General features: G+C 41.7%; 1 protein-coding gene across 1 annotated transcript; it reads left to right on the top strand.

The window, feature by feature from the left end:
- Nucleotides 1-3,171: 3,171 nt before the first annotated feature.
- dtx3la (deltex E3 ubiquitin ligase 3L a) lies at nucleotides 3,172-17,379 on the top strand. The gene is made up of 5 exons (XM_070986528.1): nucleotides 3,172-3,280; nucleotides 7,430-7,512; nucleotides 7,599-7,747; nucleotides 14,127-14,335; nucleotides 17,243-17,379. Exons 2-5 carry the CDS (start codon nucleotides 7,431-7,433, stop codon nucleotides 17,310-17,312), a joined length of 510 nt encoding a protein of 169 aa, XP_070842629.1. The 5' UTR covers nucleotides 3,172-3,280; nucleotide 7,430; the 3' UTR covers nucleotides 17,313-17,379.
- Nucleotides 17,380-23,111: the final 5,732 nt, after the last annotated feature.

Here is a 23,111-nt window from a genome sequence, read left to right as displayed (position 1 = left end):
CTGTCCTCACCTCCTTTTACAGGTGTGTGGTGGAAAGCACACTGACATCCTCCAACACTGTCTGGCATGGGAACTGCTCTGCAGCGGATAAGGCAGCCCTGCAGAGAGTAGTTAAATCTGCTCAAAGAATTACAAACTGTAGTCTCCCTTCCCTGGACGACATCTACACCAGCAGATGCAGGAGCAGTGCCTCTAACATCATGAGAGATCACAACCTGTTTAACCCCCTCCCCTTGGGCAAAAGGCTGCGCAGCCTCAATGCTAGGACCACAAGGCTAAAGTGCAGCTTCTACCCAGAGGCGGTGAGGCTTGTGAATTCAAGGACTGGAAAACAAACTGTTAACTGTATGCTGCTACCATTCCTTCTCCTTAGAAACTGTATGCCTTTTATGAACTGTAGGCACTTTTTGGACTTTATGGACTGCTGAATGTCTTGGAATACTTACTGTTTTGACTGCTTTTCACAAACTGATTCTATGATTTTATTATCCTATATATATATATATATATATATATATATATATATATATATAATTTATTATTATTCTTCATTTAAATCTTATTTCTCATAGGCTAAATGTGGCACTGCCACTGCCATATTGCTGGTCCTGAGAGTGAATTTCGTTCTATATGTATGTAACATACCAAATGACAATAAATGAACTTGAACTTGATAAGCAGCTTGGTCCGAGTGTCTACAATGGAGCCATACTGCCATCTAGAGACTAGTAGCGGTTAGGTTTTAGATACTTGACATGAGACAATTATGAGGAGTAGCGCATAATTCTGCAAATAAAATCTGCCTTTCTTTGTTTCTTTGTTCTATTAATAAGTTATACTATTAGTTATCATATATGTTAGAATGAATATTGAAAAATGTCATTACTCATCTGAAGGTGTCTGACGTGTGTTATGAACAATGTTGAAATTTGATTGAAAAATTGATCATTTACACTTTGTGATTGACCACAGTGAGAAGCAGATGAGTCCATCGCATGCAATCATTAGTTAATGTTTTCTCTCTATAGGATGAAATCACAGCGTTCATCTGTAAATCATTCTATGTGTGCGAAGGTCTGTTCGTCACAGACACACCCGGGAGCAGAGGTAATATCCCCCACAGTGTGCAGAGCACAGGGTATATCCCCCACAGCGCGTGGCCAATCACTCTTTTACCTCTTCTTTGTTACTCACTTTTTACTTCTTCTTTGTTTTGTACCTCCATTTGCCTCAATACATGTTCAGTTGCTGTACTCTTTTATTCAGAAAAACCTTTCTCTAGTTCTTCTAAATCTTCATGTAACCTAAATTTTTGGTCGCCACGTTAGAACCGCAGAACTTTTTCAAAGTTAAAGCCGAGTCATGTAATACTATTTTTGTAGATACTTTCGACAGGCCATTGAAAGTGTTCTCAACTTCATTATTAACTGAGACGTTTTTGCCATACAACCATCAGCCTCTTTGGACCAAAGTCCTGCAGCCAGCCTCAACCCATCTGTTGCTGACGGTCGAACCCCTGAAGCATCTCTGTCCAACACTGGCTCTCCATTGCGGTTTGACTGGTTCTTTCCCGTAGGACCACAGCGCAGATTGGAGGTGATAGTCTGGGGCACCCTCCCGTCGTGGCCGTTACTTACTTCTCATTAGACTCGCTTAGTCATTCATTCAAGAAATTAACAATACATTCGTGTCCTCATTTTTCCTTAAAACTACTTCTCACTGTTGCCAAACTCATTCTTTTATTATTTTGCTATAGTTTCTTCATCCAGTTGTTTGTGTAACACCATATAATCCATATTATTTGTCCTATTATTTATATCCATTCTCATTATTGTGTCAATGAAAAGCATTATTTATTTGACACAATAATGAGAATAATGCTTTTCATTTAAGTCATTGTCAGGCGGTGTCCTTTTACGCTGGAAATAGACTATCGAGAGCTTACGCTTCAGATTATCAAACTGATTTACTGTAAATTTGCTAATTATTATTAAAACGGCATTAAAAGAAAAGAATAAATAAAATCCCTCTGAGCTGAGTAAGGTTGGTGCCCCTTTTATATTAACGAGTGCAAAATTAAACCCAAATGACCTGATACCCCTACAGTTGAAAAAACAGTTAACTAAAAAGGACCTCTTATCATGGGTTTGTGGGGAAAAAGAAGTCACCTTTGAAACTGAAGATATTTGGATGTTTTACTGACATGAGTCATAAACAGGAAAAAAAACCAAACCAAAACAAAAAAAAACCTTTCAAGACATTTCAACAAAATATATGTCTTTTTTGGGCTGACATTACATTCCCAGCCTCAATTATTTATTCCAGTCCAGCCCTAGCTGTAGGTTAGGATCAGATCCTGGCACTCAATGCAAGCTGCAGCCACACTGTGGTGAACAGAGAAGAAAAATGGTGAGGGAAATTAAGGTTGATCACAGTATTGAAGACATCAGCAGCAGCCTGGACCAGTTGCAGAGGTCTGGTGGCAGATGCAGATGCAGCAAGGATGGACTTACAGTCCAAGAGGGAGATGACAAGCACCTGCACGGTCAAATTAATGCTACCAGTCATTTATCTGTCTTAGATCTTTTGGTGGACCTTCTTCCTTGCTCCTTGTTTCCTGCTCGGCAACACCCATTTCACCTGAAAATGAAATGTATCAAGAAAGTTAAAATACAGCAGAAGCAAGCTGTTTTTCTTTTGAGCTTTCAACACAAGTAGTGGCTATGAAACACTTTGATGTGTATTTCAGTATGTCCTTGCCTACCAATTAATTCTTCAAAGACAATAATAACCAAATCTAATCCCAAATTGTGTGTGTGGTTGTATACACAATTTTATTTTTGTTTTCTTCACAATTCCATCATACATGCAGTACTTACTGCTCTCTGTCTCTCTCTTTCTCTCTCTCTCTCTCTCTCTCTCTCTCTCTCTTTCTCTCTCTCTCACACACACACACACACACACACAACACAACACACACACACACACACACACACACACACACACACACACACACACACACACACACACACACGAACATACATTACAGTCCCTGTCAAAGCTGCCAAAGCTGTTATACCAGTTGAACAGAATGTTCAGCAGTACGCCACAAACAAGCAGCTTGGCACACCCATCTCCCTCCCTCTTTTTGTCTCTGACTCTCTTTCATATGTCATTATGAGCTGAATAAATATCTGAACTCCAGGATTGCACACAAGAAAGACAGAAAAAAGGGGAAAAAAAATTCATGAAGGTGTGCAGAAGAAGACCATTTCAACAGGTAAGGATGACATAACAAGCCACTGTTGATTACTTTACTTTACTTTACTTTACTTTACTTTACTTTACTTTACTTTACTTTACTTTACTGATTAGAATTTTAACAAATTCTTTGCCTGTGTCGTGTTAGCCAAACTGCATATGTTGTGTAGTCGCGAAAGTACTAACTCCAAACATGCTGCAAGTTTTTCTAGCCAAATTACAAAAAAATTACGCTTTTGCAATGGGCCAAGCAGAACCTAAGATTACTTTATATTGTGCAATTACTGGAAATTACTAGTGGTAGAACATGTAAGCAACAAAATAATGGAACTATAATATTTAATTTTTAACCAAGAAATATTATTTCATCTAACGCATGGACCATTACTTCTGGTACTTCTGGTCTGGGGCATTTAACAATAAAATTATATCTTAGTCAGTAATTTTCTTCCAAGCTTCAAGTCCAGAAAAATGGAATCAGATTTGTGTCAAAATAATCAAACAAAACTTCTTCAGTATCAAACAAACATAAAAATTTGAGAGAATAAAACTCACTGAAGTAAAAAAAATGTCATCTCAAAAGTAAAACTTGTAACTTGCAAACAAATTATTTGTGCAATTGAGTAAATATTGCACTGAGCTGTATTGCTAATACAGCTCAGTGCCCGGAAGTTGTCGCAGGAGAAAGTAATCAATCGGCGATTCCTCCAACTGTGCATGCACATGCCCCAGATGCAAACATGCAGGGTAACACCGCCAGGCCGCAGAGACTTCACTGGCAAAGCTCTCAAGTCTCACCCACTGGGCGTGAGACACACGCATTTCAACCCAAGATACAAGATATGGCGTGTGAGCATGTGAATGGGTTGAAATGCGTGTGTCCGGGCACTGAGCTGTCACTCAAAAACTCACTAGCCAATGGCGACGCACCCCTGGAAAAGCCTGCCCACCTGAGAGGTTTGTGTCAAAATCAACAAAAACTCCATCCATCCATCCATTTTCTATACCACATATCCCTTTTGGGGTTGCAGGGGGTGCTGGAGCCTATCCCAGCCGTCAACAGGCAAGAGGCGGGGTACACCCTGGACCGGTCGCCAGTCGATCGCAGGGCACAAACAAACAACCATTCACACACACACTCACACCTAGGGGCAATTTTACAGTCACCAGTTAACCTAATGAGCATGTTTTTGGTCTGTGGGAAGAAGACGGAGTGCCCGGAGAGAACCCACGCATGCACGGGAAGAACATGCAAACTTCACACAGAAAGGCCCGACCTGGGAATCGAACTGTGACTTGCTGTGAAGCACGCGCACTGCTGTGCCACCGTGCAGCCCAACAAAAACTCAGGGAGCGCAAACAAGAGAGCTGGCAGCGTGACTGCAAAGCTGAAGGTGAGAGCAAAAGTCTGAGCAGTGAGAACGAAACAGAGGATATGACAAAAGACCAATAGAGAGCAATATTTACTCAATTGCACAAATAATTTGTTTGCAAGTTACAAGTTTTACTTTTGAGATGACATTTTTTTTGCTTCAGTGAGTTTTATTCTCTCAAATTTTTATGTTTGTTTGATACTGAAGAAGTTTTGTTTGATTATTTTGACACAAATCTGATTCCACACAGAAAAAAACTACACTTTGACTTCTGGAACACACCAGAGAAGGAAATAGTAATAACAAATCTTGCTTTATTCCGTGTGCTGCTGTGATTGGGTGGCAGTTTCTTTGTCTGCAGCTGAAACTGCTAAAAGTAATTTTTTGATAATTTATCTGTAAATCATCTGTAAATTACCTGTGCAATAATCTGGGCAAAAACTGGTGCAATAATCTGTGCATTTTTCTGTAATTTATCTGTACAATAATCTGGGCAATAACTGGTGCAATAATCTGTGCAATTCATCCTGTACATAACAGTCCGCAAATACAATTTATAATTTGATAATGCTTATTTTTATATAATGCTTATTTTTATTACACTCTTTTGTATATACTTGCTGTTTTTTACCTTTTGTATATACTTGCTGTTTACCTAATTCTATCTTTTACCGGTGCTGCTGTAAATTGGAATTTCCCCTTGCGGGACAAATAAAGGTATATTGAATTGAATTGAATTGAATTGAATTGAATTGAATTGAATTGAATTGAATTGAATTGAATTGAATTGAGGCTGCACGGTGGCGCAGCAGGTAGTGCGCGTGCCTCACAGCAAGAAGGTTGCCGGTTCGATCCCCGGGTCAGATGGGGCCTTTCTGTGTGAAGTTTGCATGTTCTTCCCGTGCATGTGTGGGTTCTCTCCGGGTACTCCATACTCCGGCAGACCAAAAACATGCTCATTAGGTTAACTGATGACTCTAAATTGTCCGTAGGTGTGAGTGTGAATGTTTGTTTGTCCTTTCATGTGGCCCTGCAATCGGCTGGCGACCGGTTCAGGGTGTACCCCGCCTCTCGCCCATTGTAGCTGGGATAGGCTCCAGCCCCCCGCAACCCCGAAAGGGATAGGCGGTATAGATAATGGATGGATGGATGGATGAATTGAATTGAATTGAATTGAAACCACCTGGTACTGGTTTGTCAACATTAAAGGGAGATTAAGTATGAATCTAAAAGATCAATTTTCATTTTTAAATCAAAGGAAGAATGGAACATGGGTATAATAAAGTTTCACAACAACTCACACCTTTATTTATGAAAATTCTCAATCATCCAGGTCATGGTTTTTCAAGGAGGTTTGGATATAAGGCAATTGGATTTGGTTCTAGAAACTTGAAAACATTTTGCCTCTCATCTAAGGGGCTTCTTCAGTTCTGATTGACTGGTGGGGGGAGTACCAGCTATTAATGATGTTTACTTTACACCTTTACTCATAAGACTCAAAAAACTCTCTGTCCTGTGAATCACTGAGCCCTCAACGCAGTATCAAAATCTCCAGCAGTCATGTAAAAACACATTTTCAAGAATACTCAATAAGTCTACTGCCTTAACTAATTACAACTACACATTCTGAGGCAATATTTGGCTTAAAAAAACTACTTTTAATATTTCTAAATGCTTTAAAATTTGTGTGTTTTATAGATAACGGTCTAAATATCCACAAATCCTCAGGAAGTAGAGCAGTCGTCCACCTCTCAGAAGGTTGGTGGTTTGATCCCTGGCAGCCCCTGTTCCATCGGTGTGTGAGTATGATGACGCTCATAATGAGCAGGTAGCTTAGCCAGTATACGAATGTGTGTGTGAACGGGTGAATGCAGACTTGTGTAGTGAAAGTGCCTTTAGTGATTGTTAGACTAGAAAAGCTATACAAATACAGTCCATGTACCATTTGCAGGCTTGCCTTTACGAAACTTTATTTTGGGATGGAACCGTTTGTGTTCCTCCCTGTTTTTGACTTCTCTTCGAGATAGCTAAAGATAAACTTTGAATGGATATCATTGTCACAAGACACAATGATATCCAAACTCTGCTTCTCTTTTCTCCAAAAATGTTGGATCCTATGTTTGCCATAAGGCAACCGATAACACTTTTAATTAGATCCTCCGTACCCATGTCTTTCAAACTACACACACTGTATCCACCTGAGGTCTCCAAACCCAGATTGACATAATCCCGATGACATAACTGCGTCATCACTCACTGACATAAAATTGGTTATTTTCTTTCCAGAGCCACAGAAGACATTACACAACTGGTTTCACAGTCTGACTAGTATTAACCTTGAGTAGTCAACTGACCTTTGTAAGTAAAGTGTGTAGAGTGGTCCTTTAAGGTCCTCATTGACATTGTTCTTTTTTCTGGATATGCTCAGTAATGGGCTGCACGGTGGCGCAGCAGGTAGTGTGCGTGCCTCACAGCAAGAAGGTTGCAGGTTCGATTCCCGTGCATGCGTTCTCTCCCACAGACCAAAAACATGCTCATTAGGCTGATTGGTGACTCTAAATTGCCCCTAGGTGTGAGTGTGAGTGTGAATGGTTGTATGTCTGTATATGCTGCCCTGCGATCGGCTGGCAACCGGTCCAGGGTGTACCCCGCCTCCTGCCCGTTGACAGCCGAGATAGGCCCCCCGCGACCTTGAAAGGGATAAGCGGCATAGAAAATGGATGGATGGATGCTCAGTAATCATTCAATGTTCTTGAACTGTTACCCTCTCTGTGTGTTTAGCTTCTTCTTCTCAGTATGGGCTCTGGCCAGAGCAGCAAAAAGTTCCATTGTAACCGCTATCTGACGAGACAGGGTCCTCCATCACTGGTACAACAAGGTCCTTCATGTGCTGCCAAACTTTCCATGATTATCTTCTAATTTCCTCTGGATCATTTGGGTGAAACTATCCTGCTGTCTGTGCAGCTAATGAAGGGGTGAATGGGGTGAGAACACTGAATGGTTGCCAGCCGGAGGGCCAGATGACCTGGGTGATCCTCCACAGAGATCTGCCTGGATTCCCTGATGACAACACCTTGCAGCTCAACTACATATTCCCAGATGGAATACAGACAGTAAGCTTGGCTTAAACCACATTTTTCAGCGTTTCAGTGGATCTACTTACTATTTTTCTAATAATTGTTTGGCATCTGGTTTGTGTGCATGTGCATATTCCCTGGAATTCTGTGAAACTCATTAACTAACATAACTATAGGCAAGCTAAGATAGAACCTTTCTTTGTAGAGTCTCTTCTTATGCATGGGACCATCTTTTTAAGATAAATTGTTCTCAAATTTGCAGTGTGACAGCTGCAAAGACGATAGTGTAATAGTAGGAAGCATCAGTAAAAAGTAAGATATGACAAAATAATTAAGCAATATCAGAAGTAAAACAGACAGTGGCTCAATTAACATTAAAAATTAAATTGAAACTGGACTGGATAAAGAACACAGACAGGAGGGGCCAAAGTTGTCTGCACCTGGTAAGAAGACTGAGATCCTCTGGAGTATGCAGGACACTGATTAACACTTTTTACAAGTCTGTGGTGGCATCTGCAGTTTTCTATGCAGAGGTCTGCTGGGGCTGTGGAAACTCTGAGAGGGACAAAAAAGACTAAACAAACTGGTCAGGAGAGCTGGTTCTGATAGGACGTTGCTAGCCAAGCTGACATTGATCATGGACAACCCATCCCACCCCCTGCACAAGACAGTAGGGGGCTTATGCAGCTCCTTCTGTAACAGACTGCTGCATCCGGTCTGCAAGAAAGAACGCTACCGCAGGTCCTCCATCCCAACAGCTGCCAAACTATTTTAACTCCAGCATCATGTAATGTAGCAGTGTGTTGATCTTATCATTGCATATATAAATGGTAAAATTGTCCAGTTTACAATGCACTGATATTGCATGTGTGAGTTGTTAGTTTCTGTGTGTGTGGTCTACTGCCAGTAGTTTGACAACTTAGACTAAGAATCAACTTTATTGATCCCAACTTGGGAAATTGTTTTATTACAGCAGCAGATTAAACAATACACATAAACATAGAATAAACTAAGAGAAATGAGTGTTCTTAAAAATACAACTAAGTATTTAAACAGAGAGGCAGTAAGTAGTGCGCATGCCTCACAATGCCTCATGTTCTTCCTGTGCATGCGTGGGTTCTCTCCGGGCACTCCGGTTTCCTCCCACAGACCAAAAACATGCTCATTCAGTTAATTGGTGACTGTAAAATTGCCCCTAGGTGTGAGTGTGAGTGTGAATGGTTGTATGTCTGTATATGTTGCCCTGCGATCGGCTGGCGACCGGTCCAGGGTGTACCCCACCTCCCGCCCGTTGAAAGGGATAAGCGGCATAGAAAATGGATGGATGGATCCAGCAATTCAGCAATTCTGAAATTATAAGTATGTAAAATATATAAAATAAAACTAAGTGTATAAACAAATATTAACATCAGTTCTTAAAGAGAGAGAGAGACCCAACGCTATAAAGTATGTATCAGAAAAGATATGTGCAAGTTGCAGGAGATAAATAAATGTAAACAATAAACAGTATTGTGCAATATTGCATTATTGCAAATAATATGTAAACACTGAATTTTGGGGTTTGTGAGGTTGGTAGAGATTAAATGTTTAAATTACTGTTGTATAGTGCGATGGCTCATGGCAGGAATGATATCCTGAAGTGGTCCTTGTGACAGCGGAGCTGGAGCAGTCTATTGGAGAAGGAGCTCTCCATGAGGTGATGAAGATGTTCAGGTTTATCCATGATGGATAACAGTCTGTCCAGTGTCCTCCTCTACACTACCTCTTCAAAGGTGCCTAATTTGCGGCCAATAATGGGGTCCGCCTTCCTGATCAGTTTGTTCAGTCTGTTGGTGTCTCTGGCTCAGATGCAGCTCCCCTAGCACACTGTAGCAAAAAAGAGTGCACTGGCAACAACAGACTGGTAGAAGATCTCCAACATCTTGCTGCACATGTTGAATGATCTGAGCCTCCTCAGGAAATAGAGTCTGCTCATCCCCTTCTTGTAGACAGCGTTTACTGAGGTGGTAACAACACCAGGCTTTGATTAGCTCTGCCTGGGGGGGGGGGGGGGGGGGGCTGTGGCACTGTATGCATCCTGTACATTAGCATACAGTAGGTCCAGTGTGGTGTTGTCTTTGATGGGGTAGTTAATAAATTGGTGGAGTGTTGGCAGGGTTTTGTCTAAAGAGTTTTAAGTCCCCACCAATGACTACAAACGTGTTTGGTTGCTGCGTTTGTAGCTCCTCTACAGTGGAGGGGATGATGTCATGTGCTGCTTCCCTGTCAGCCATTGGAGGAATGTAAACAGTGATCACGATGGCGGATGTGAACTCCTGAAGCAAATAACAAGGCCACATCCCCACAGCTAGGAGCTCCAGGCTACAGAAACGTTCCTTAAAGGTAACCTGTCTAGGATTACATCACTTCTCATTCACAAACAGCGCAATCCCTCCCCCCTTCAAATCATCCATCCATCCATTATCTATACCACCTATCCCTTTCGGGGTTGCGGGGGGCTGGAGCCTATCCCAGCTACAATGGGCGAGAGGCGGGGTACACCCTGAGTGTGACAAACATTCACACTCACACTCACACCTACGGACAATTTAGAGTCATCAATTAACCTAATGAGCGTGGGAGGAAGCCGGAGTACCCGGAGAGAACCCACGCATGCACGGGGATCGAACCGGCAACCTTCTTGCTGTGAGGCACCCACACTACCTGCTGCGCCACCGTGCAGCCCCCCTTCAAATCAATTCAATTAAATTAAATTTTATTTGTGTAGCGCCAAATCACAACAGAGGTTGTCTCAGGACACTTTCCATATAGAGCTGGTACAGGCCGAGCTCTTTTATCTACAGAGACCCAACAGCTCCCTCATGAGCAAGCACTTGGCGACAGTGGTGAGGAAAAACTTCCTTTTAACAGGCAGAAACCTCAGGCAGAACCAGGCTCAGGGTGGGTGGCCATCTGCCTCGAGCAGTTGGGTGAAAGAGAGAGAGAGCAAGAGAGAGAGTGAGACAGACAGAGAGAGACAGACAGACAGAAATGCAATCAGAGAGAGAGAGAGAGAGCAAGAGAGAGAGTGAGACAGACAGATATGCAATCACAGTAACAGTGACAGTGGATGTAATAATAGTAGTGGCAGTTGCAGTGGATGTTAGGCAGGGCCAAGGCAGGAGATGTAGCTGTAATCCACAATCCAGATTCAGCCACTATCCATGGGAACCTGCGAGACGACAAAGCACAGAGACTCCGGGGAAGGAGCTAAGTTAGTAACACGCCATGGTAGGACATGAAAGCGTGCAGATGGAGAGGGAGAGAAAGACAGAGGAGCTCGGTGTATCTTTGGAGGTCCCCCGACAGTCTAATGCTATAGCAGCATAACTAGGGGCTGGTCCAGGGCAAGCCTAAGCCAGCCCTAACTATAAGCTTTATCAAAGAGGAAAGTGTTAAGCCTACTGTTAAATGTAGAGACAGTGTCTGCCTCCCGGACAAAGACTGGAAGATGGTTCCACAAGAGAGGAGCTTGATAGCTAAATGCTCTGGCTCCTCTTGTGTTTTGTCAAGTGGGACAATGGGACGAGTGAGGCCATGACCACAGTGTGGCCATTAGGCTGCACTGTTCGTATTCTCACTGAGTCCTGACCAGCGCAAGAAGCTCGTCCATCTTATTTGACAAGGATCTCACATTCCCTGTGATGATCACCGGGAACGGGTGGTCTGTATCTCCATGCCTTCACCCTCCGCATGGCTCCAGCTCAGCAGACCCGACGTTGCCTCTTCAGCTCATCTGGGACTACATTCCTCTGCATCCTCAGCAGTGTGTGTGGACAATGCCCCCACTCCTCTCTGTACGGCCTTCCATTACGAAGAGTGCAAAAAGTAACAGGAGGACCACCAAAAAAGTTTTAAAACTGCACACAAACATTGCGACAGTTACCAAAAACCACAGTTAAAAGACAAAATTAATAAGAACGGAAAAAAACACACTAACTGAACAAGAACAAACACAAATGACAGAGCTACTGCTACAGGCGGCCACCTAACAGAGTGCCATCTTGCAAAAGAACAGCAGGAAGGAAGGACCTGTAGTATCTCTCCCTCACACACCTTGTGTGAAGCAGTCTGTAACTGAAGCAGCTGCCCAGTGCTGTCAGATGTACTGCATGGGATGGGACATGCTCTCTATCTGCGATGATGGCTTATCATTCTCCTGGCTCCCACCACCTCCACTGTCTGAAGACAGGACAGAGCTGGCCTTCTTAACCGAGTCTTTTAAGTACACAGGAGCTGCAGACAATAAATGTTGCAGCACGATGGACTGGACAGGGTGAGTGACTGACCAAATGTATTGGAGAAAAAGTTGAGATCATTCAACCACTTTCAGTCCCCACAGGCTGGGAGTTGGGTTCCCTGAAGCCAGAGATGGTTTTGAGGTCCCTCTATACTCTGCTGATGCTGTTCTGCTCCTTATCTTCCATCTCTCTTGTAGCTGACTTTCCCTCCCAAGAGTGTTTTCCTTTATGTAGTTGTCAAATTTACATTTACAGGTAGAGCAGTTAGGAGCAGGATCACTGGTGAAAACATTTCCACGCTTACGAGGCAGCTCCAACACAAGTGCTTTATGACAGAAAAGAGTTGCTGAAAGCAGTGCAACCCACCTGTGATAGAACATCAATGAATATGGGGTAAGGTTACTGTCAAAAGTTTTGTGCGCGCACACATAAAAATCGTGCACGTATTAAAAATGTGTGCGTGTTAGTCTGTAGTTGTGCATAAATAAAAAATTTGTAAACTCTTGTTTAAGTCAAATCATGCATAGATTATGCAGTGTATAAATTATCTGTGAGAATGCAACTCGTAAAGTTACAATTTTCCAAAATTACAAATACGGACTGCAGTTTACGGACGTACGCTTCCTTCAGAATGAATACGAATCTGACAAGCGTGAAGTAACTGTCAAAACTACGTCACGAGGTCACAGGCATTATGTATCGAGTGGAAGATAACATCGATTCTACAAACTGCGCATGCGTGAAAGATGGCAGCGGAAAGGGATTTGGAGCAAAGTCATTGGCGGTTTCTCAATACCAAGTACGCCAAGTTCGGACTTAAGAACTTGGCAGTTTGGACTTAGCAAGTTTGACTTGGGAGTACAGCCTCTCCAGGACAGGAGGATGCAGGACCTTCATTTTGCAATTGGGACAGCAGCGTACTTGATGACGTTAGCAGGACGAGACATCTACGAAAACTTTGGAGTAAATTTTAAGCTACGCGCTATCGTGATGAATCGACCACAGATTTTAAGTTTTAACATCCACTTTCTCACATAAAATAATCTTAAAACCACATTCCGTACTATTAAAACAGCAGTATTTCGAAACTTGTAACTTATAGTTGTGAGTCCTCTCCTCTGCCATCGTTGCTACGAAATGCATTCTGGGATACGTGGTTGCCCCAAGTCCGCACAAGTCACCATCCGATGCATACTCAATACAGTGGGAGGGGCAAGAACACATCCAGGTATTTGAGTGTACTTGGCAAGATGCGACTTTTGAATTGGAACAGTACTTGGACTCAGAGTGATGACATTTCTCAAGTACACAAGAACACAAGTACAGAAAAGAATGCATATTGAGAAACGGCCAAGTACGTAATTTCAAATTGTTTTAATATAATTTTCTTACTACATTGGTCTCGGGAACTGACTCAAAGTGTACATCGAGGAAACACTGCTAAACTAGGTTAATCATGACCCAGCTGGTCTAAAACACGTCGTCTGGGTTGTTACCCTCACCAATATAAGACAGATGTACACTTTGAGTCAGTTCCCGAGACCAATGTAGTAAGAATTTGAAATTACTTACTTGACTTTGCTCCAAATCCCTCGCTGCCACCATCTTTCACGCATGCGCAGTTTGTAGAATCGATGTTATCTTCCACTCGATACATAATGCCTGTGACCTCGTGACGTAGTTTTGACAGTTACTTCACGCTTGTCAGATTCGTATTCATTCTGAAGGAAGCGTACGTCCGTAAACTGCAGTCCGTATTTGTAATTTTGGAAAGTTGTAACTTTACGAGTTGCATTCTCACAGATAATTTATATACTGCATAATCTATGCATGATTTGACTTAAACAAGAGTTTACAAATTTTTTATTTATGCACAACTACAGACTAACACGCACACATTTTTAAAACATGCACGATTTTTATGTCCACGCACGAAACTTTTGACAGTAACCTTACCCCATAAATGAATGTCAAACCTTTGTAGTGGAACTAAACATTGTCAATGAATTTAATTAATGAAGCAATTATGTTTCCTTCAAATGCATTTGCCAAAGCATATTAATTGTATGAAAACAGAATTTATAAGAGGCAATGTTGTTTACTGTGCCATTGATACTTAGCTTCTCTTCTGACAGGAGAAACACCCTCATCCTGGCCAGCCCTATGCAGGTCTGCGGCTCTGCGCTTACCTGCCTGACAACCGTGAGGGCAGGAGAGTTCTCAAGCTGCTGGACAAGGCCTTCAACCAGGAGCTCCTGTTTAGTGTTGCCACCAAAGATGGAAAGGACATGGTCACTGCAACCTTCATCCCCCTTAAAACACAACCGGATGGAGGGAGCACAGTGTGAGTAAAATGTACAGCCACACTCTTCCCCTAATGCTACCTAATATTTTATGAATAAAATTTAATTTAAAAAAAAGTCCAATTTGATATAGGACCACTTTCAGAGACAGAAGGTGAGCAGAATAAACCTGTATCCCCTCGAAATAGTCCCCAGGGCACCAACGTGGTGAGGGCCCTCAAAAAGTCTGTAATTAAAAGTTCGATTAAATTTACAATTTTGAACACTCTTGTTCTTCTGCGTGTTTCTTCCTCTTATTATTATTATTAGGGCCACGGGGCAATCGCACTGAGGCCGATGCCTATTGCCTGTGCACCATACCTATGCCCTATTGCCCCTACAGCTATGCAAAGCCCCAAGCCCTATTGTTATACTGCGTGTTTTTTCTTTTTATTATTATTAGTGATACAGTGCTTTGCACTGAACACTCTTGTTCTTCTGCGTGTTTCTTCTGCCACGGGGCAATCGCCCGAAGTATAGATAGATTTTTTTCTCTTTCCACACTCCTCCCAGCCACAATTTACACTCTACACGCATGATTTTTTCCAAGGTTGTAGACAAATTTGTTCTGTCTCTCACAATGTGCTCAAAAATCAGAGAGACTTACAGAATTTGAATTAGCAGCCTTTAAGTGTGGCCACGTCTGTCTCTGCTCCTCATTGACTCCAATACAAAGATTTTCTGAGAGATGCAGAACAGACCCCTGTTTTAAACTCGCAAGTGTCTGCAAAATATTGACTTCAGAAACACAGAAATCACACCGAATCTTTCAGGAAGTCCTTACAACAATGACGGTCTGTGTTTTTTTCTGATAGGAGCTACCATTTGGTCAGCATAAGCCCAAATGTCAGACCAGTGCAGAGGCAGAAAATGCTTTTTCTCCACCTGAGAGCAAGTGTGTGTGTGTGTGTGTGTGTGTGTGTGTGTGTGTGTGTGTGTGTGTGTGTGTGTGTGTGTGTGTGCGCGCACCTGTGTCTGAGTGGGTGACATTGGGTAGCACGGTGGCACAAGTGGTAACACTGTCGCCTCACAGCTAGAAGGTCCCCGGTTCGAATCCCGCTGTGGGCGCTGGTGTCCTCCACCATGTCTTCAGTGCCTGCTGCGCGAGGAAAAAAGGGGGCCTTTCTGTGTGGAGTTTGCATGTTCTCCCCGTGTTCACCCGGGGTTTCCTCCGTAATAACCCCCACTAAAAACATGCAAGAAGATCACCGCCTGACCAACGGTGACGAAAAAAAGATGGGTCCCCGGGCGCGGGCACTGGCATCGGCTGGCAGCTGGCAGCCCACCGCTCCTGGTCTGCCGCGGAGGAGCGACAGACCAAGGATGGGTCAAATGCGGAAAAAATAATTTCACATAAAGCATGGCGTGTGTACAGTCTCCTCCTCCTGTGCTGTGATTAATAAAGTAATCTTAAAAAAAAAAAAAAAAAAAAAAAATCATCGGTCAGGTGAGACTCTCTGAGCCTCTCTGAGCCTCTCTCAGCACTCCTCTCCTACATACACACACATATGTAGCTTCAGCTGCAGCTATGCAAATGATCAGCTCGTCATCATGTTGGCCTTTTAGCATTAGCCACAATGCTAACATGCGAATGCTACCATGAGGTCCTATGAACTCATGTTGGTGCATACAGGTTTGACTTTTGATGTCAGGTTGTTGTGCTAATATGCTAATGATTAGCATGCTAATACTAACATGCTAACCTATGGTAAAATGATTCTTGAATGCATTCTAATGGTGTTTGAGATCTTTTCAATAGCCGTTTCTCAATACCAAGTATGGCAAGTTCAGACTTACGAACTTGGCAGTTTGGACTTAGCAAGTTCGACCTGGGAGTACAGTCTCTCCAGGACGGGAGGACGCAGGACCGTCATTCTGCGATTGGGACGGCAGCATACTTGATAACGTCACCATCTCAGCTCGTCCGTTAGCAGGACGACACATCTCCAAAAACTAATGAGCAAATTTTAAACTATGCGCTATCGTGATGAATCGACCACAGATTTTAAGTTTCAACATCCACTTTCTCACATAAAATAATCTTAGAACCACATTCCGCACTACTAAAACAGTAGTATTTTGAAACTTGTAATTTACAGTTGTGAGTCCTCTCCTCTGACATTGTTGCTACGAAATGCATTCTGGGATACGTGGCTGCCCCAAGTCCACACAAATCACCATCCGATGCATCCTCGATAAAATGGGAGGTGCAAAAACACATCTGGGTATTTGACTGTACTTGGCAAGATGCAGACTTTTGAATTGGAACAGTACTTGGACTGAGAATGATGACGTTTCTCAGGTACACAAGAACACAAGTACAGAGAAGAACACATATTCAGAAACGGCCAATGTGTTATTTGACATGCTAATGTTAGCTTAGCATTAGCTGCTGTTAGCATTGTGGCTAATGCTAACATAAGGTCCTATGAACAGGTTTGACTTTTGATATCAGGTTGTTGTGCTAATATGCTAATGATTAGCATGCTAATGCTAACCTACCTTAAAATGATTCTGAAATGCATTCTCATGGTATTTGAGATCTTTTAATGTGTTATTTGATATGCTAATGATAGCTTAGCATTAGTTGTTTGAAATCTAAATCATATCAAATCTCATCATAATATACACACTCCGGCAGTAGCCCCCGTGGCCCTTTCAAAATTTCCCCAGGGGAAATTGTTTAGTTATTATTATTATTATTATTATTATTAGTATAGAATTATTTGATATGACTATTTTATTAAGATAATGTTTCATTTGGCTTTGTTAATTTCAAGTAATAAGTGGGGTGGGGGCATATGAATTACGTGTGTGAATATTTGTTCTGCTTCCAAAGGACAGCATTATAGGAAATTTGTGCTTAATATAACAAAGGCATTTTCTCTTTGTAACTTGTCTTTTTTCAGTGATGGCTACCCAGACTCCAACTACCTGAAGATTGTGAGAAAGCTTCTGAGAGATAAAGGCATTGTATGACAGATGACACACACATACACTGAAGGTAGAGACATAACATCTACAGTGTATCTATGAAATCCCAGAGAACCTGCATAACAATTCACTAGAACATATCTTTTATAAAATACTATCTGATTATTTGTGGTCAAAATGTAAGCTTGAGTGTAATCTATGTATAATTATTTTACTGCAGTACTGTGTAATATATGTAATATATCATGTGCTAACTCAACTGTCTTATGTGAATGATTCTTTAACTGTTCCTTTAAGTCATAAGGTGCTGGGAATTGGGAATTGTGAAAACATGAATTGTGTGAGATTTGATGTGAGATGTGAGATATGGTTGGACCGTGTATAGTCAGTTGTAGTGTCAAATTCCTAGATCTTAAATGTTCTTCTGCAAATTTCTGGAGTAGTCCCAGTAATTTTTGGTCTTTAAGTGCACTGAAATAGCATATTATATGACATGGTGAAGCTCCAATTGAGTGAAAAACTGCAATTGCAAGGTCAAATTGAATTGAATTGAATTGAATCAATACTTTCACTCATCTTAAAATGTTTGACTTTAAAGAGAACTGTTATAATTATAACTATCGTAATTATCTATTAACTCTCTCTGTTCCTTCATTCATTTATGAGATGTGTTTCATTTTTCTGACTCACTCTGTTTGGAGTCATACACAGCAATAGGTTTTAAGTTGTTTTCTACTTTGATTGATCGATCATTGAATGATAAAACAAGAAGAAAAACACCTAACATGCAGTGTTCAGTGCAGAGTAGACACACAAAATAGCACCTTCTCACTCTGCTGGCATTTGAAGCAAAGTGAGTACCCCCATGGCACCCCCACTGGTCACACCTATTCATTTTGAAAGAGCAACCAGCTTTTGGTGATAAATTCCAACCAGGTAATTATGATTCCATAAAAATACACCCTATCATAAAAGTACTGGTAAAAGTCTATAGCAGCGTTATTCCAAGAGCTGTGTCAATTTTATATTGTTGCTTGACAGAATCAAGAAAGAGTCAACATTATGGGCTCTATTTCCGACTCCGGCGCAGGCGCAGCGTAAAGTCAGGTCCGCTGCGCCGATGGGGCATGGCGGCGCAGACTTTGGTATTTTCGTCCACTGCGCCACCAGTGCATTTCCTCCCCCTTCTCATCTCAGTCCCACCCAGTGGCGCAACTCGGAAAGAGGGAGGGGAGAAGGCGTGGAGTGGGTTTGACACAGCCGAGTCAAATCTTCACCAATCACAGCAGCTCCTCGCCTCACCTTTAAGAACACCGCTGGCCAGACACATGGCAAGTTTCCAGGAGACTGACGTTACTCATGTCTCCTGACATCCGTTTGTATTACTTTGCACACCCGTTTGTATATACTGTTTATTTTTTTCTCAGTATATATATATATATATATATATATATATATATATATATATTGTTACGATCCTGGCTTCCTGTCTCTCCCTGTGTGTCTCCTCTCCCTTTTCCCTGTGAGTGTGTCTGTCTGTCTACCCCTGGATCCATGGCTGGGCAGCCCCTCACCTGCTGCCAGCTCCTCCCACTGCTACTCACCTGCAGTCACTCTCCATGATCAGGGAGAGTATTTAAGGCATGGACCTGCTCCTCTCCTTTGCCGGATTATACCTGATTCCCATGTCTAGTTCTGGTTGTTGGTCTGTAAGTACGATTCTCTTTGTCTTCCTCTCCTTGTCAGTTAAGAGTCTTTATTTTGTCCTTCGCCTTTTCCAGCCATTTATTGTGCTGTGTTTTTCTTTTGTTTCAGTGCCTGCCTGCCGCTTCCACGCGTGCCTCGTGTCATACCCGCTCCGTCGGTGCTCCCTCTGTTCATCCACTCCGTTTGAGTGCGTCTTTTGTTTCTTCGTCTTCCACTCCTTTTGAGTGCGCCTTTTGTTTGTTACTTATCCACTCGTTGAGCGCGTTTTCTGTTCCTCGTTTGTTAATAAATTGTTCTTGTTTTCACACAATTCCTGCCTCTGGTTTCTGCATCTCTGGGTCCTATTACTCAGTGGCTGCAAAGCCTAACATATATATATATATATATATATATATATATATATATATATATATATATATATATATATATATATATATATATATATATATATATATATATTCTCAATATCAATATTTAGTTTTTATATTTGCTTATTCTATATATAGTTCTCTCTCTTTTCTAATTTTATTCTAATTCTATTCTTGTAAAGAGAACTGCAACCAAAACAATTTTCCCTTGGGGATAAATAAAGGATTTCTGATTCTGATTCTGATGTCTAAATATGAGGTCCTTAGATGGTAAATCCTCTTCCTCCTCCTCCTCCTCCTCAAAGCAATGATGTACTCCATCTTTGTAGATAACGTTAAGCATTACTATGATTACATCTGTATTTGGAATGAAATGACGTGGGTAATAGCGGACAACGATCATCACTTACGTTTTTTCCATGTGTCTGTCTCTCTCTGTCTCTTGAGTGCTCTGAGAGAGATGCAGTATATATGCTTTGTAGGATTTCACGGCTGTTTCTGGTTGGCACAGCGACTTTAACCGATCGCATCCATCACATCACATTCGGTCAGGGTGAGTGACCATTACACGTGCGGAACGCACTTGTGATGTCGTCAGATGAGCTGCTGATCAAAATATAGGTCTTACTGTATGTGCTGACTCAGACAGTTGCATTGAATTGTCGCTGTTGCTAATTATTGATCGCAGTGTGCGTTCAATGACTGACCGAGCAATGCTGAAAAAACCATTAAAACCACGCTGCCATCTTGTTGACGGCGTGATATATGGCGTCATCAACCACGTTTTCAGTGGATAGCCGTTATCACCTAGCAGCCACCCATCCAGAGAGGTGTCCCTCTGAAAGACTGTAGGGATGCTAGAATTCGCCAGGATGAACGAGTCATGTGCCCACCCGGGGAAATTGGCATACATGTTTGTCACCAGGCAATTTGAGTCACAGATCACCGGACATCCCTGTGTCACCTGTGTACATTCGTGCCGAACGTGCTTTCGATGTGGTCAGATGAGATACTGATCAAAATATATGAATTCAGGTCTGACTGTATGTGCTGACTCAGATAGTTGCATTGAATTGCGGCTGTTGCTAATAATTGATCGCAGTGAAATGCCAGACACTGTGGAAACCTGCCTGTGAGGTGTTGGTGACGTGAGCGCACGACTTCGCCGGTTTACGAAAATCCACTTGCGCCGCTGGCGCACACAGTTGACCAGGTCTAAGGTGGCGAGCTTTCAGCGCACTTTAACGCCACCGGCGCAGACCGAAATGGTCAAAAATTCCAATTCTCATAATGCCGACACCACCCTCTTACTGCGCCGCAATGCCCATCCTGGCACACCTCTGTACGCCTCGGTTTACCAAAATACCAAGTGCACCGTGTGCCTTCCTGTGCCGCTTGAAAATACTACTGCGCTAGCAGTGGAGTCGAAAATAGAGCCCCACATGTTAAGGCTAAATGGGAAAGAGCTGAATGAAGAAATCCCAGAGGGGATGTGGTACGATATGTGGAAAACGCATCACACTACATCACATGACGAATGACAGACAAATAATCAACAGTCATGCTGGAGACAGTGTAAGCATGTGGAACCAAACCACACGCACATTTTTTGAAAATGTGAGAAAATACAGCCTTTCTGGAAGACTATTCATTCGGCTCTCTGAGAAATATTGGGCTATGTTATTCCAAGATCATGTCTTGTTTTGTCCCTTGGACATTTGGAAGGAACTGTGCACACAGGAGACCAATATCTGGTCAAAATTCTTCTTGCAGCCGGGAAGAAGGCTATCACCAAGAACTGGCTAAAGACTGAAGCACTGGGATACAAACAATGGCTGTCAATCATAAAGGACATATTTCAAATGGAGAATCTCACATACAGGTTGAGAATCAAGGAAGATCGCTTTAAGAACAGACAAAACAGAACTCCCCTAAACCATAGGTTTTACTGATGCTTTAAGCTCAGTGAAAACTCCCCTAGATTACCCCCCTTCTTCCTCTTTCTTTTTTCTCCTCCCCCCTTCTTTCTTTCTTTCTTTCTTTCTTTCTTTCTTTCTTTCTTTCTTTCTTTCTTCCATAATTAATTAATTAATTTACATATTTATTTATTCTTTATCTTTTTTATGTCTTTTGTTATAGCCTAACAGAATTATTTCAGTTTTCATGGAGTTAAAACCAATGGCGCTACAATGCAGTTTATATTCAAGATGATTCAAAATAATTTCACTCCCTATTCAGGGGAATCTTTTTGTGTATTATATGTCTGTTTTACTGTTTATGAAAACAACAGACCAAATGTTCAGTTTCATTTAAAGAACGGACTGACATTCTTGTTTTCTTGTCAGCCTGTTATGATTTTGTTGTGTTATGGTAAAATCTTTCTGTTGGTCCACTACAGTGGACATGCTGTAAAATCTAAAATAAAAATATTTTTACAAAATTCTAAATTGTGAGTTGTTGTTTTAGCTCCAAAGAGGCAGGAAATAGGAAGCATATTGCATTCACTTGAATTAAAAAAAATAATATATATATATTTTTATTTTTTTTTTAAATATCTATTTTTTTTTTTTAATTGGTTTTTCAATGTAATTATATCTTATTTTTTTCTGATTTTCTGAGTAATTTTTTTCTGTATTTTTCTCATAGAATAATTTTCTTTTCTGTTTTTCGGGCTAATTTTTTTCTGAGTTTAGAGGGCATTCAAGACATTGAACACATTCACTCCTTTATTGAGAGCTTGATGTAATGGAAGCAAACATGACCTGCTTGTTTAGTTTAATGAAGTTTTACTTTGATCTGGGTTTAAGACACTGGGAGATTGTCCTGTCTTTAAGTCATACAGATGGTATTACTATTAGTTTGTCGACCTTGCGCAGGCACCTGAGGACTTTGCAGTTGTTCAGAAGGAAAGCCCATTCAGATCTCCTGGACATAGCAATGTTTCTCCAGGATCAACTGGACATATATGGCATGCACCATGGATACAAGATGGTGCATTTAAAATGCATTCAGGCTGGCTACGTGGTGACTCAAGAGACGATCAGGAGACTGCTGAAAATATTGGATCCACACGGTGTGCAGCTGAGGCGCCAGAATCGCCTTCGGCAGCATATTTACAAGAATCCAGGCCCAAACTTTCTATGGCATGTAGACTCCTATGATAAACTCAAACCGTACGGGATCTGCATCAATGGTGCAATAGATGGATTTTCACGAATGGTGATATGGCTACATGCCTACTCTACAAACAGTGATTCCAGGATCATCGCGCAATACTTTATTGATGAGGTGTCATCAAGGAATGGAATTCGTTCTGATCTCGGAACCGAGAACTGTTACATTGAACAAATGCAGATGTTCTTGAGGCACGATCATCTGGACAACTTTTCGCACAGACGTTACCTGTATGGATCAAGCAATCACAACCAAAGAATAGAATACTGGTGGGGCTTTTTAAGGAGGCAACATGCACAGTTCTGGATGAACCTGTTCCAAGATTTAAAAGACTCAGACTCCTTTTCTGGTGACTTCCTGGACAAAAGTCTCATTCAGTTCACATCTCTTGAAATAATAGAGGTAACCGCTGCAATAGTGACATATTATGTCAGAATAATACTGTGACGCCTGCTTAGTGGTTAAAGTATTCAGATGTTTTGCTTCTCAGAAAGAAGTACCCTGTGTAGTGGGTTAGAGTGATACTAATGTCATAGGTGCACTGATATTAGTGAAAAAGAGCTTACTCCATGTAGGCTATATAGGCCTATTCAAA

Source organism: Chaetodon trifascialis, chromosome 18 (assembly GCF_039877785.1).
Source record: "Chaetodon trifascialis isolate fChaTrf1 chromosome 18, fChaTrf1.hap1, whole genome shotgun sequence".
NCBI classification, from domain to species: Eukaryota; Metazoa; Chordata; class Actinopteri; order Chaetodontiformes; family Chaetodontidae; genus Chaetodon; species Chaetodon trifascialis.
This window is presented reverse-complemented; position numbering and strand designations above follow the sequence as displayed.

Bases quoted from the DNA above. Each gene is read 5' to 3' on its own strand.
- dtx3la (XM_070986528.1), top strand. From the start codon at position 7,431: ATGGGCTCTGGCCAGAGCAGCAAAAAGTTCCATTGTAACCGCTATCTG. The intron at 7,513-7,598 runs GTCCTTCATGTG...CTGTCTGTGCAG, and splicing joins TCCATCACTGGTACAACAAG to CTAATGAAGGGGTGAATGGG. The intron at 7,748-14,126 runs GTAAGCTTGGCT...CTCTTCTGACAG, and splicing joins TCCCAGATGGAATACAGACA to GAGAAACACCCTCATCCTGG.